Source organism: Raphanus sativus, chromosome 9, assembly GCF_000801105.2.
Source record: "Raphanus sativus cultivar WK10039 chromosome 9, ASM80110v3, whole genome shotgun sequence".
In the NCBI taxonomy this organism is placed as follows: domain Eukaryota; kingdom Viridiplantae; phylum Streptophyta; class Magnoliopsida; order Brassicales; family Brassicaceae; genus Raphanus; species Raphanus sativus.
In genome coordinates, this window is record NC_079519.1 from 27,977,215 (window position 1) to 27,990,880 (window position 13,666).

Here is a 13,666-nt window from a genome sequence, read left to right on the forward strand (position 1 = left end):
CTGGGAGCTTGATTGTTCCCAATGAGGTAGCTGTTTCTCCGGAGAAGCCTACGAGATTAGCTTTTTGGCCAATAATTTCATAGTCGTCTATTTCCATCCCTTTTAGGGTGTTATAGAAAATGAGGTCGACAGAGCTTCCTGTGTCTATCATGAGCTTGGGAACCTCGTATCCTGCGATGTTCAGGGTGACTATCAACGCATCATCGTGAGGTCTGTCAAGGTTTGAGGTCTCGCTCTCCCAGAAAGAAATCTTAGTGTTGGATTCAGGATTAGGAGGCTTAGGTCCAGTGTTAGACACAGCCTTCCGCACGTGATTCTTAATGGAATTGACGGAGTCTTGACATATGTCTGATCCTCCAAGGATACAGTCCACCCTCGAGTCGGGGTTCGATTGATGGGAGGGTTTGCTCAAGAGAGCTTCGACTTGTAAACTTTTTCCTTGGGGGAATTTCCCAAGAATCATGTCGACTCTTTTTTTGGGAACTGGAGGTGGCGAATCGGTTTCCTTCTCAGGTGACCTCTCGCGTTTCGGGGAAATGTCCCTGGAACCTCTTTTCTGATAAGGTGGCGGCTTTTTAAGGTCCACGCCCTTTATTTCTCCGGCTGCGAATTTAGCTGCCAGCTGGCGTTGGAGGTCCCAACATTCTTCGGTTGAGTGTCCTTCGCGATCATGATAAGAGCAATGTTTGCCTTTATCGAAGCCTTTTGACCAGGGAGTTTTATTTGCAGCTGCAACAGGTTTCTCTTCCTTGTCTTCCTCGATTGCGTAGGAATGTTCTCCCTGAGTTTGATTACTTCGAGGGTTACCCTTTTTATGAGGTCCCTTAGTCTCGGAGGAGTCACTTTTCGAATGATTCTGTGGTTTCTTGTGGAGTTTATCCAGTGCAGCTGTCTCCTCCTCCAAAGCAATATATTTGGTGGCTCTATGAAGAGCGTCATCGATAGTTGGAGGAGCGTTGAGTGTTAACTCTGACCAGAATTTCGATCTATAGAACAGACCTCTCCTAAGGGCCTCGATGGCGACTAGGTCGTTAGGATTCGATAGCTTAGTTCTTATTGCCCTGAATTTCTCAATGTAGACTCGTAATGAATCTCCCATTCCTTGACTGACTTTCCAAAGGTCGGCCTCGGAGGCTTGCTTCCGGATATGGGTTGAGTATTGCTTCATAAAGGCGTTGGTTAATTGATCAAAGTTGTCTATCGAGGCTGGCTCGAGGCCGGAGAACCACTCCAGGGCTGTTCCGACCAAATTTTCGGCGAATGTTCTACAGTAACCTGCTTCACATTCTTCCTGAGTGAAATGGGCTTTAACAATTGCCAATCGAAAAGCTCTCAAGTAGGCCTTCGGGTCGGAGGTCCCATCATACTCAGGAATTCTGATTTTTCGGGTATCTCTTATGTGAGAGCTGGCAATTCTGTCCGTGAACGGAGTTCCACGGGTTTCTTCGATTAAGCTATCGATTTCGGGAGCTGAACTCGTAGCTTTATGGACTTGAGCTCCCAATTTCTGGAGAGCTGCGTGAGTTCTCTCCATATATCTACGGATAGCTTCAGGTCCTTCAAATGGAAGGATATTTGGATCGTTCGCAGGTACCCGATGAGTAGGTTCCTGACGGAATCGAGTTGGCGCATCTTCCCATGCGGTTAGTGGGCTAAGTCGCTCGACATTTCTTGGGTTATCGGAGTTTATCCTTTGATAACCGTCCTCATTCGGGACCGAGCTTCTAGTTTGATAAACCGAAGCTGACGCTCTGCCTCCAGATGGGAAGGATATTCCTGCTCCGGACCTAGGATCAGGTGGCGGAGGAGGTAACTGATTACTTCTGTCAGAGACCTGACCGGGTGTGGAGCTGGTTGCCGCTACGTTACTTCCCATAGCACTGGCGTTAGGTGGATTGAATACGGGAACTGTTCCAGTATGAGGTGTCTGGAAAGCAGATCCGCGTCCTTCAGGGGCAGTGCTATCAGGGGAAAAGTTTAAACGTGCTCGGGGAAATGAGGGATCGGTTAATCGATCATGGAAGATGGCCCCCGGAGCTTGACGTTGCGGTGGTTGGGTTGTTGCGTTTAGAGATCTAGTTATCTCTTCGAATCGTTGTTGACGTACAGCCAGCTGATGCATCGTGCGCTCACTTTCCTGAGCTCGGTCTACTAATTGTAACATCATCTGGCGGATCTCAGAGAGCTGAGCCTCCGTTTGATTCGGAATGGCTTGCTGCTGAGGATTCTCGGTAACCGGGAGCTCGGAGGTGTTTCCACCTAATGACCTCGGGTTAGTAACTCCGGTTGTAGTTTGGCTCGTTCGAGCATCAACCGGAAGCTGTTACCCAGATCGGTGGTCGCCACGTTGAGGCTCTGTGATTACGAGACTAGAGCCTCCGTCATTCGGTGAGCCATCGCTCTGAATCGGGAGGTTAAGGTCAGACGGGGTTGTTGTCTGATCAGTAGGGTTCATCCTCGAGTTTGAGTAAGGGATTCGGTAATTTCTTCCCCACAGACGGCGCCAATTGTGAGGGATTAAACTCACCTCCTGATTTTAGGTCAGGTAATAGTTTAGGAAAGGATTAGGGAAAGATAATCGTGGGCTGAATCCCGTAAGAACTTGTAGAATGAATGATGATTTTATTGATGATTTTGGTAAAGAATGGTTACAAAGAGTGTTCTCTGATGATTACAAAGATAACGAGAATGTTACAAAGATAATGAAAGTATTATGTCGAATAAGGGTTGGATCTCTCTCCTTCTTGATTCACTTTCTCTTTAAATAGCCTCAGGTCCCGTCGGTTGCTACCAACAGGTTCCCGAGATCCTCTCCGTGATTTGAGGGATTTGTAACAGCTTCCCTTTGACCGGGTCCTGCGCCTATTTACTTGTCCACGAGCTACCTCTTTGACCGGGTCCTGCGCCTGTTTACTTGTCAACGAGCTGCCTCTTTTCCTTGACCTCTCTGATGAACATCTCCAGCTCACAGCCTCCGGATCTGACTTAGCTGTTTTTGAAGATTGAATTCATGATGGGCCTTTCACGGCCTGTTATCATTTCTTATTGTCTATCACTAGCTAGGGGGTCATATTTGGGCCCAACAGCCTGCTCAAACGAAACAGCCTGCTCCTCAAACGAAACAGCCTGCTCCTCAAACGAAACAGCCTACTCCTCAAAAGGCAAAGCCTTCTCCTCAAAAGAAACAGCCTTCTCCTCTGCCCAAAAAGGTTAGTATCAAATCCTCTCCCAACAAGAATTAAGTCGTCCAGGGTCTTCTAGTTGTCCAGACAACTTTTATTTAAGTCGTCCAGGGTCAACTAGTCGTCCAGACAACTTTTATTTAAGTCGTCCAGGGTCAACTAGTCGTCCAGACAACTTTTATTTAAGTCGTCCAGGGTCAACTAGTCGTCCAGACAACTTTTATTTAAGTCGTCCAGGGTTAACTTGCAACTTTTATTGCAGAGATTGTTGCCGGAGGATACAACAGATGAGGCGATCTCGGTATATAAGATCTTGCCGGAGGATAAAGCAGATGGTGTCACGTCCAAAGAGATTGTTCCTCTCACTTCCACTGACCAACCGAGCTTCGCCTCCAACGATCAACAACCGAGCTTCGCTTCCACCGATCCAAGCGTTCCAGTTTCAGAACCGAGCCTGGTTGTCTTGGACAAAACAGCTCCCACTGTTTCTGTGCGTGCAAGGAGTGAACGAACGAAGAAACCTGCTCCCACGCAGATATCTCCTTATACGGCAGAGAGAAGGAAACTCCTTAGAGTGGGAAAGTATAATCCATTTCCCACACTAAACAGACCTAAGATGAAGGAGCTCGCTGATTGGTTGAAAACTGATCCGTAAGTGATTGCTTTACCCATAATAGCTTGATTTAGTCTACCAAAACTGATTGCTTTTTTGTTTGCAGTGATTATTTCACTAAGGAAGAGGACAAACCACATACATCACCAACTTGGTGGTATCAAAAACTCCGGACACCCAAAGCATGGCTGGAAGACGTAGTAAGTCTTCTGCTTATCTTTAAGTCGTCTGGTAACTTGTCTTTGTATAGATTTGTAAATATATAAGTCGTCTGGAAGGTTCTAACTTGTATTATTTTATATGCAGCATATAGATGCTTGGATGAATGTGCTGAGGCAGAGGTATAAGGAGAACCCACAATGTTTCCGGAGCGAGCGAATGTGCTTCCTGGATCACAACTTTACCCAGTCTTGGAGAGAACAGTATCTGTTCTTCAAAGCATCGTCGTCTGATCACAATGGTTTAGGAAAATGCTACCTAGTGGGGCGGCGAGCTTGTATGACGGATCAATGCCTTCATTTTGCCAATCAAACAAGAAGTGGGGGGAGGACATTGATGATATCTATGTGCCACTGAACTTGGACAACAAACATTGGGTGGCTATTTGGATATCGATCCCTAAGAGGCACATAGTCGTCTGGGACAGCATACATTCAACTACCATACCAGAAAGATGGGATGAGATAATGGAGCCTTTTCTCGAGACGGTCCCTTATCTGATTGTGGAGTGCGGAGACCAGATGCATGGGTTGGAGCGATACACATATGAGAGACTGCTGAAAGATGTACCCACGGCCAACAATGGTGATTGTGGCGTGTACGCTGCAAAGTACATTGAATGTCATGCTCTTGGGGTCCCCTTTAGCCCTAAAGACTTTGCTAGGTCCAATGCGAAGACTATGAGGGATAATATGGCTTTGGTTATATGGACGGAGCTTGTTGATCAGCATTTGAAAGATAATGAGGATGGTGGTATGTTTGTGGGCATGTATGATTAGATACACAAATCTAACTTGTATAGATTTTTTAACTTGTATATTTACACAAATCTATTTGTATATTTGAACTATTTGTATACACAAATCTATTTGTATATTTGAACTATTTGTATACACAAATCTATACACAAATCTATTTGTATGTTTGTGGGCATGTATGATTTATTTGATTTTCTAACTTGTATAGATTTTCTAACTTGTATAGATTTTCTAACTTGTGTAAGGTTTTCCAGCTGGACGACTTACAAATAAGTCGTCTGGAAGGTTTTCCAGCTGGACGACTTACAAATAAGTCGTCTGGAAGGTTTGGACGACTTACAAATAAGGTAGTCTAAAAATAAAATACACTGGACGACTTCGTAAAAGGTCGTCTAAAAAAAATACACTTGAAGGGATAGTAGAAGGTAGTCTAAACACTGGACGACTTCGTAAAAGGTCGTCTAAAAAAAATACACTTGAAGGGATAGTAGAAGGTAGTCTAATATACTGGACGACTTCGTAGAAGGTAGACGAAACACTGGACGACTTAGAAATTAGTCGTCTGGACGGGTAATCAAGACTGGACGACTTAAATTTAGGTCGTCTGGACAACTAGTCAACTGGTTGTGTACATTGTGGTTTCGTATGGCCAGTTTCCTTGCAGTTTGAGCATCTCCGTGCCCTGTGTTTCTTCCTGGGTTTGTGTCCTCTCATCCTAGATAGCTCCAACCAAGATTGCCATCTTGATTTCTTCTGTCTCCCCGGACCACGCTTTACGTTTGGAGGAAAGCATTCTCGTTCCTCAATATGTTGTGACACGATAGGATATATATTCTCTGAGTATCCTGCATACAGATGATTCTTTGAGTAAAGTGGACATACAAGTGTGTCGATATGCACACCAGCATGTGTTCCAGCTGCTATAGCATGAGAGCAAGGTATTTTCTCCACTCCATAGACACCACAATCACACTTTACATGTTCCAAATCAACCACACAGTCCATTTTGCCACCTTTGACAAAGAAACGCCATCCATCAATTGGTTCGACCGTCATCGTATCCGCTATCTCTGATCGAACAGCAAGCAAGTATTCAACACCCCGGCTATGTGCAGTTGGGAGACTCAAAGCATCTTGTCTCCTTTTCCAATACCATTTTCCTAACTTCTGCCTTATGAACTCCAGCAGGAACGGAATCGGAAATCCTCTTGCTCGCTTCAGTGCAGAATTAATAGATTCAGCGATGTTGCTTGTTTTTATGTTGAACCTGTTCCCCTTACAATAAACCCTTGACCATAGCTTGGCGTCGGCCTTCTCCAAATACGTTGCAAGTTCCGGGTTGCACTCCGTATCTCAGCCATGTACCGGTTAAAATCGTAAACCGTGTGCGCATAAGCAGCCCCTTTCACCAAGTACATGAGATGTTTCCCTTTAAACTTTTTGACAATGTTATCTTGAAGGTGATAATAACATATTCCTCGGGTTGCCCAAGGAAACACCTTCTCACACGCATTTTTAATGGCCGCGTGCCGGTCAGAGACTATCACCAGAGGCTTGTCATGAGATATACAACTAGCCAATTTTGTGAAAAACCATTCCCAAGAAGGTTCATCTTCAGCATCCACGATCCCAAAAGCCAATGGGAATATCTGAAAATTGCCATCTTGTGCGGCTGCAACTAACATAACACCTCCATACTTTCCACTTAGGTGAGTTCCATCCACCACAATGACCCTTCTCTGATACTTAAAACCTTTGATAGAAGCTCCAAAAGAGAGAAATAGATACTTAAATCTTTTCTTAGAATCAAGTTCTATAGCCGTGATAGAATCAGGATTTGCAATGGAGATTTGCTCGAGATATGAAGGCAGACGCGAATACCCTTCTTCTGCTAATCCTCTCACCAATTTATGTGCATATAACAGTGCTCTGTATGAAGTGGTGTAATCAAGCGTCATGCCAAACATGTTCTTCATTGCATCAGTGATATGCTGTGGAGTTATCCCATCAATGATCCCAACACGATCAATGAAAAGACTACCAACATACTTTGGAGTACAGTGTCTCCGCTGAGCGATTCGGTCTCCAATTGAGCATAAATGTTTTTCCACATACTTTGTTACCCAAAACGTGTTTGGCCCATGTTTCACACTCGCTCTGATCTTCCATCCACAACCGCTAACCCGACATATTGCCACAAGGAGAGTTTTTGTTGATTTGTATATTCTGAAAGAAAACCTACCCCTCACTGCTGTCAACCGCAGCTCTGAAAGCAGTGCATCCTTGCTAACAAAACTCTGGTTGACATAGATGCTGGTACAATCCGATTTTCCTCCTTCAATAGCATTTGTCTTAGCATATGTCTTTTCAATTTCTTCAAAACAAATATTATCATCATCTTCCTCGTCCTCATCTAGAACCTTTCCATAAAGACTGTAATCCCCACCATTCTGATCTGTTTCACCAACAATAGTGTTATCAGCATCCTCCTCCCCATTTTCCTCCTCCCCATTTTCGTCCTCCCCATCTTGATTTTCATCTTCAACAGACTCATTATCACCAACATCTTCAAAACATTCATCAGCCTCATCATTATCACCAACATCTTCTTCCCATTCACCAGCTTCATCATTATCACCAACATCTTCTTCCCATTCACCAGCTTCTTCTCTTTTCTTTGAAACCGTTTCCACCTTGCTGCGGCTTGATACACAAAGACATACTCTATGCGTTTTGAGTATCTCGAGCAAGTTTCGAATTTGTCTATCACTTGTAACATGAATGGGAGGACTGCCTGGAGTCATCATCATTTCTGCTGGTAATGAGTAGCTAATCTCCACAGTCACTGATCTCATGTCCAGGTTATAATCTTCTTGAGCCATTGCAACAAGTTCAGCATGTGTTGAATCTTCATTCAATAAAAACAATCTTGCTCCTTTGAGATCATCAACCACAAAAATCCCAACGGAAATCTCTCAACAACCATTCTCCATACACTGCATGTAACTTAAAAATCATCTGCAAATATTCAAAATAAAACACATTAGTAAACATAGAGAAAATGAAGAAGTTCAATAAACATTATCGCAGACGACTTAGATTTAAGTCGTCCAGAAGACTTAAAGGTAAGTCGTCTAAAGAGGTCACTTTTGCAATTGAAAATTAAAAGGGACGACTTAATTCTAAGTCGTCCGGCTTTGTTTGTTAATAAAAAATTTTCAGACGACTTATATATAAGTCGTCTACGAAAAACGGGCTAGTTTTGCATTTGACCGAATCGTGTCAGATCTTTGACTATTTCTGGACGACTTATAATTCAGTCGTCTCTGGAAAGTAAAAATTTCAATATTTTATTCAAACTAGACGACTTACGTGTAAGTCGTCCTAGGTTAGTTTTGTAGTTGAAAAATAAAACTTGAAATTTAACTTTCTCCAGACGACTTAACTAAAAGTCGTCCAGCTAGACGACTTAATTTAAGGTCGTCCGGGATAAGCAAGGTTTGGACGACTTAATTGGGAAAAATTCTGGACGACTTTCCTTTCCCCGGACGACTTTAAATTAAGTCTTCTGACGGGACGACTTTATATTATGTCGTCTGGTAAAAGTTAAATTATGAAGTTTTATTTTTCAACTACAAAACTAACCTAAGACGACTTACACGTAAGTCGTCTAGTTTAATAAAATATTGAAATTTTAACTTTCCGAGAGACGACTGAATTATAAGTCGTCCAGAAATAGTCAAAGATCTGACACAATTCGGTCAAATGCAAAACTAGCCTGTTTCTCGTAGACGACTTATATATAAGTCGTCTGGAGTGTTTTTTTTCAACAAACAAAGCTGGACGACTTAGTTTAAGTCGTCCGTTTGACCAGAAGACTCATCAGTAAGTCTTCTACATACAGATGACTTACTTGTAAGTCTTCTACGCGAACAGAATTTGAAAAAAATTCAAATTCGTACCTTAAACTAGGTGAGATGACTTCGTTTGCACACAGGGTCTTCTCCAACCACCCAGAACCTCAAACGAAAGCAACCGTAAGTCAAAACGAAAGAAATATGGCTCTGTCAACCATCGACCATATTTTGAATCAAAAGCTTCAGTTTTTTGGATGAATATGGAGAGAAAGTGAAAGAAATGTTGTTTTTAGTTCATAACAATTGAAACAGAGAGAGTGTAAAGAGATTTACGTGCATTAAAGGGCATTAAAAGCTCCAAACAGTTCGTACAAGGTTGTTCCCACTATTCATGGCAGTGGCAATATTGTAAATACTTGAAAAAAATGAGGTTGAGACAGTAAAGAAGCCATTTTCGAAAAACAAAAAAAAAGGGTTAATGGCATTTTCGTAGATAAAATGCAGATGTGGGGTTAAAAACTCAAAAAAAAATGAGTCAAAAGAAAAGGTTAGTTTTCTGTTTGAATTCAAGTTTTGAGTCACTTTTGCAATAAGCCCTTGAATATTTCATATACTATTCAGAGGCTAAATATCTGGACCCAATACATATCCAAAATTTTATATTTGTAAACTTTCGGTTTGGTTTTGGACCAGATATTTTCGATCTGAAAAATCCAGATCCGAAAAAAAAACGGCCCAAACCCGATCCAAAGACCTGAAAAAAACACATTCTCTATCATATGATACAGGTCCGAAATTTTATATTTGTAAACTTTCGGTTTGATTTTGGACCGAATATTTCCAGGTCAGTTCTGATTCAAGTTTTTGAATCCGGCTAGACATTTTAGCCGGATTCAAAAACTTGAATCGAAACTGACCCAAAAATATTCTGTCCAAAACCAAACCAAAAGTTTACAAATATTTGTTGAGTCCAATTTAGTCGAAATCTATCATATATATCTAAAAATTCACAAACAACTCTAAATTTTACATTGAAAGTTTCATATTAACTAAAAATGTTTCTATTACAAAAATAAAACTAAAAAATATTGCAAAAATAATAAAAAAAATTGTTAGCAGAAAGATCTTGTCGGATTGAATCTATTGGTGTCGATTTTATTAGACCCAGGTCTATTCGGATCAGTTCTTTTTGGTTTCAATTCTTTCAAGTAGAAGAGTTTTGGATCCAACAAATATTTGTAAACTTTCGGTTTGGTTTTGGACCGAATATTTTCGAGTCAGTTCCAATCCAAGTTTTTGAATCCGGCTAAAATGTCAAGATTAGGTCTAGATATTTTAGCCGGATTCAAAAACTTGGATCGAAACTGATCCGAAAATATTTGGTCCAAAACCAAACCGAAAGTTTACAAATATAAAATTTTAGATCTGTATTGGGTCCAGATATTTAGCATCTGAATAGGATATGAAATATCCAAACTCCATTTGAAAATTTCTTAAAAATACACATACTAAATTTCCTTTGCTGAAAAAATACACTAACTTTTTAGGCTTCCCAAAAATACACGAACTAATTTTGGTTGTTCATAAAATACATGAACTTTTTATTCAGAGTTAACGGCGTCTAACGGCGTCTTACTATTCTGTTAGTCACTGTTTACACCGTTAAAATCGAGGTGTGAAACCTTCAAAATTCAAAAGTTCGTGTATTTTATGGACAATCAAAATTAGTTTGTGTATTTTTTGGGAAACCAAAAAAGTTTATGTATTTTTTCAGCAAAAAAAATTCTGTTTGTGTATTTTTAAGGAATTTTCCTTAATATTTTCACATTTACATTGTCTCAGACGGCGGAAGACTCAGGACTCTCCTTAAAGCCTATCAGGCTCACGGCTTCCACCGCCACGATTCTGATAAAGCCGGTAATGCTAGTAGATTTTCATTCTTTGACTGTTTTAAGACTTACCATAACTATCGGTTAAATCAGTTAGTCTCCTCAAAATTTCTAATTTTCCACATTTAACTTAGGGTAAAGGTGAAAATGGGGAAAGAAAGGAGCAGTAACACTAACACTCTAGCTTCACAGCCAAAACCCGCGGTAATCTTGCCAAAGACGGTGGAACAAGCGAATCCAACCTACCTGGAGAGGTAATTGTTCTTGGTAGAGGGTTTAAGATTTTGCTTTATATTCAGAAATGAAATGGTTTTTGGGTATTTGATTATACTGAAAGTAAGTAACACGATGAATGCTGGATAGTGGATACTTCCACGATTTACTGTTTCTGGCTAACCAAGCATCAGCCGACTTTTACCGGCAAGTGGTGGTGGCGCCAGAGGAGTCTTTGACGGGAAGAGTTGAAAAACATGCATGTAAGTAAAACTTGAATTATGTCAGTAACATAGAGATGCAATTGCTATATATATATGTCAATTTGAAGTAAAAGATATTTGGGATGAAATTGCAGGGAAACAGCGAGAAGCTGGTGGTAAACAGCGAGATGCAATTGCTATATATATATGTCAATTTGAAGTAAAAGATATTTGGGATGAAATGCAGGGAAACAGCGAGAAGCTGGTGGTAAACAGCGAGATGCAATTGCTATATATATATGTCAATTTGAAGTAAAAGATATTTGGGATGAAATTGCAGGGAAACAGCGAGAAGCTGGTGGTAAAGAAAGTTGTTTTGGGTTACCTAAATATCTGTGGAGGGAGAGAGAGTTGTTGGTGCGACAAGAAGCACTAGTTGAAGAAGCTAAACATTCTTCTAATGGTTGTCGAGAGGACAGACGGTTTGGGAAGAAGTATGTCCGCCGCAAGAAAACTCGACCTCGTACGTCCAGAGGGGTAAGGAGACATGTTCAATGGAGAAATAAAAGGAAGAGAAACTGCATGACGTTTGAAGATACACAGCGCAACCGCAAGATCCTTCTCCTCGCTGTTGAAGCAATTACACATCAATTGGGTCTCTTAGACGTTAGCATGGAGGAAGAGAAGAGCTCTTCTTAAGTAGTCCTCTTTGTTTCATATTACTATATCCTTGTTAAGAATGATGTAAAAGACAAGAAAGTCTTTACTTTAAATATATGATCTTTTGAAGTAAGAACAAAATAAATAGAAGGTTAGGTTCTGATATAATCAACTATAAGATCCAAAAACAAAATTCTTTAGAAGGTTAGGTTCTGATCTATTGTCAAGACTTGTAAATCAATATGAAAAAATTTAAATAGAGCATGGCACTGGCAACAAAATAAAATACAGTTAAAGATAAATGGGTTACAACCTCAACACACATCCAAATTCATCTTTATGATCTTTAACAATAGACAATACCGCTATAAAACAATCATCACACTCCCCAACAAAACAATTTCAAATTGAAGAACAAACAATTAAAGAAGAAAAGAAAACTCAAATTCAGATCAGACATAGACTAATATGACTTACAGATAGGACAGAACAAGTCACTTTAAGCTCGTTGTGGCCGTCTCTGTCCTCCTGCCACAACCATTTTGGACAAAACATCTTCAAGATACTCACACCGGTCTCTATGGTGTAAATATTATAATTTCTATATAATTTGATATGTGTTATTTTGGAAACAATTAGGAAAAAGAAAACTTGAAATATCAATTGGTTTGAAGTTGTATAAGCAAAGGAAAATTGGTGATCTTCTAAAAGCTTATCAACCAATATTTAATGGTTTAGAACATGATGGTAACAAAAACTGAGAAATCTAATCTAAAACATGATGGTTTAGAACATGATAGTTTATTTGATAATAATGGTTTAGAACATAATGGTTTAGAACATGATGGTAACAAAAACTGTTAAAAGGGTAGTCTTAAATTTTGAACTATTTATTTAATAATAAATTAGTTATAAGATGAATTATTTAGAAAGTAAATTGACATCAGTGATTGGATTACAATATTTAAATTTTCAACTAATCGATCTTAAATGTATTTATAATAAACATACTTTAATATCAAGTATTTATTATAGAACTACTTTTGTGCAAATAAATTAGAGTTGTTGATTTACAAAACATATCAATGATATTCATTAAAGGTCGTTATTTGAAATTCCAATTGTTTGAAAAGAAATGAGCGTTTTTTTTAAAATATATACATATGTATAATTTTAATGATGTTTTTAAAATAAAATAAAATAAAATAATATAATATATATATATATATTTTTTTTTTGATCAATATATATATATATATATATGTATATATAAACCTCCAAAAGTTTGACATCCGTTATTACCTAGGTATGTTCTTAAAATTGGATTGTAGTAAAGTTATTTATTTATTTATTCAAAATCAGAAGATGCCACCATTTTATTTCTACAAAAGCGCGTTTTTGTAGAAAAAAGGAAGGCGACGAAGTTGACACTTCAAACGAATCCGGACGAGTCAAATTCAGTACAAAAATGTGTGTTTTGTGTGCTTCGATGTATATATACAGTTGTGGTCGATGACACTTGAGAGAAGAAGAACAAACTGGCAATGAAGAAAACAAAACAAGTGTTTCTTCGACTTCTACCTTTGATGCTTCTTATATGCCTAGTCTTTCAGGTTCGTGTCACAGAGGCTAGATTCCGCCACCTAGGTCAGTGTCTTCTTATTTCGAAAATCTTTTCCACAGTTATAGTAACTAATTAGCGATTTACTATACTCTCTAGTTATAGCTCTAGCAGCCTCCAGTGTTCTTTTTTGTCTTCCTATTTAACATATTGACTCGTGTTTCAAAAGGCGAGGAAAGGATTGGCGCAACACCCTCCATTCCTTGCGGAGATTCTCCTCAAAGACGTGAAGTTACAGGAATAAGGAACAGGCACTGTAGGACTCCTCGTAGGATTTCAAGACCTCCTCGTGTTAATCATTGATCTCCGTCCAAGAGATGGCAACGTTGAATATGAACCACGAATAAAAACTCTACTGTTCAGTTTATTCATTCCAAATAATTGTTGCTAGTTTTGCTAAAGACTATCGCTTAATTGAGACATTTTAGTTTCTGATCTAAACTGTAAAGAG

At 39.6% G+C, this 13,666-nt stretch overlaps 1 protein-coding gene and 1 long non-coding RNA gene across 2 annotated transcripts; both read left to right on the top strand.

The window, feature by feature from the left end:
* Positions 1 to 10,450: 10,450 nt before the first annotated feature.
* On the top strand, positions 10,451 to 11,738 carry LOC108827077 (uncharacterized). The gene is made up of 4 exons (XM_018600423.2): positions 10,451 to 10,546; positions 10,653 to 10,772; positions 10,882 to 10,994; positions 11,090 to 11,738. The coding sequence occupies exons 2-4, from the start codon at positions 10,666 to 10,668 to the stop codon at positions 11,248 to 11,250; spliced, it is 381 nt and encodes a 126-aa protein (XP_018455925.2). The 5' UTR covers positions 10,451 to 10,546; positions 10,653 to 10,665; the 3' UTR covers positions 11,251 to 11,738.
* Positions 11,739 to 12,994: 1,256 nt separating this feature from the next.
* Positions 12,995 to 13,656, top strand: LOC108828130 (uncharacterized). The gene is made up of 2 exons (XR_001945766.2): positions 12,995 to 13,241; positions 13,385 to 13,656. It is a non-coding gene; the product is annotated as an uncharacterized LOC108828130 (long non-coding RNA).
* The last annotated feature ends 10 nt before the right edge of the window (positions 13,657 to 13,666 follow it).

Bases quoted from the DNA above. Each gene is read 5' to 3' on its own strand.
- LOC108827077 (XM_018600423.2), top strand. From the start codon at position 10,666: ATGGGGAAAGAAAGGAGCAGTAACACTAACACTCTAGCTTCACAGCCA. The intron at 10,773-10,881 runs GTAATTGTTCTT...AATGCTGGATAG, and splicing joins AATCCAACCTACCTGGAGAG to TGGATACTTCCACGATTTAC. The intron at 10,995-11,089 runs GTAAGTAAAACT...ATGAAATTGCAG, and splicing joins AAGAGTTGAAAAACATGCAT to GGAAACAGCGAGAAGCTGGT.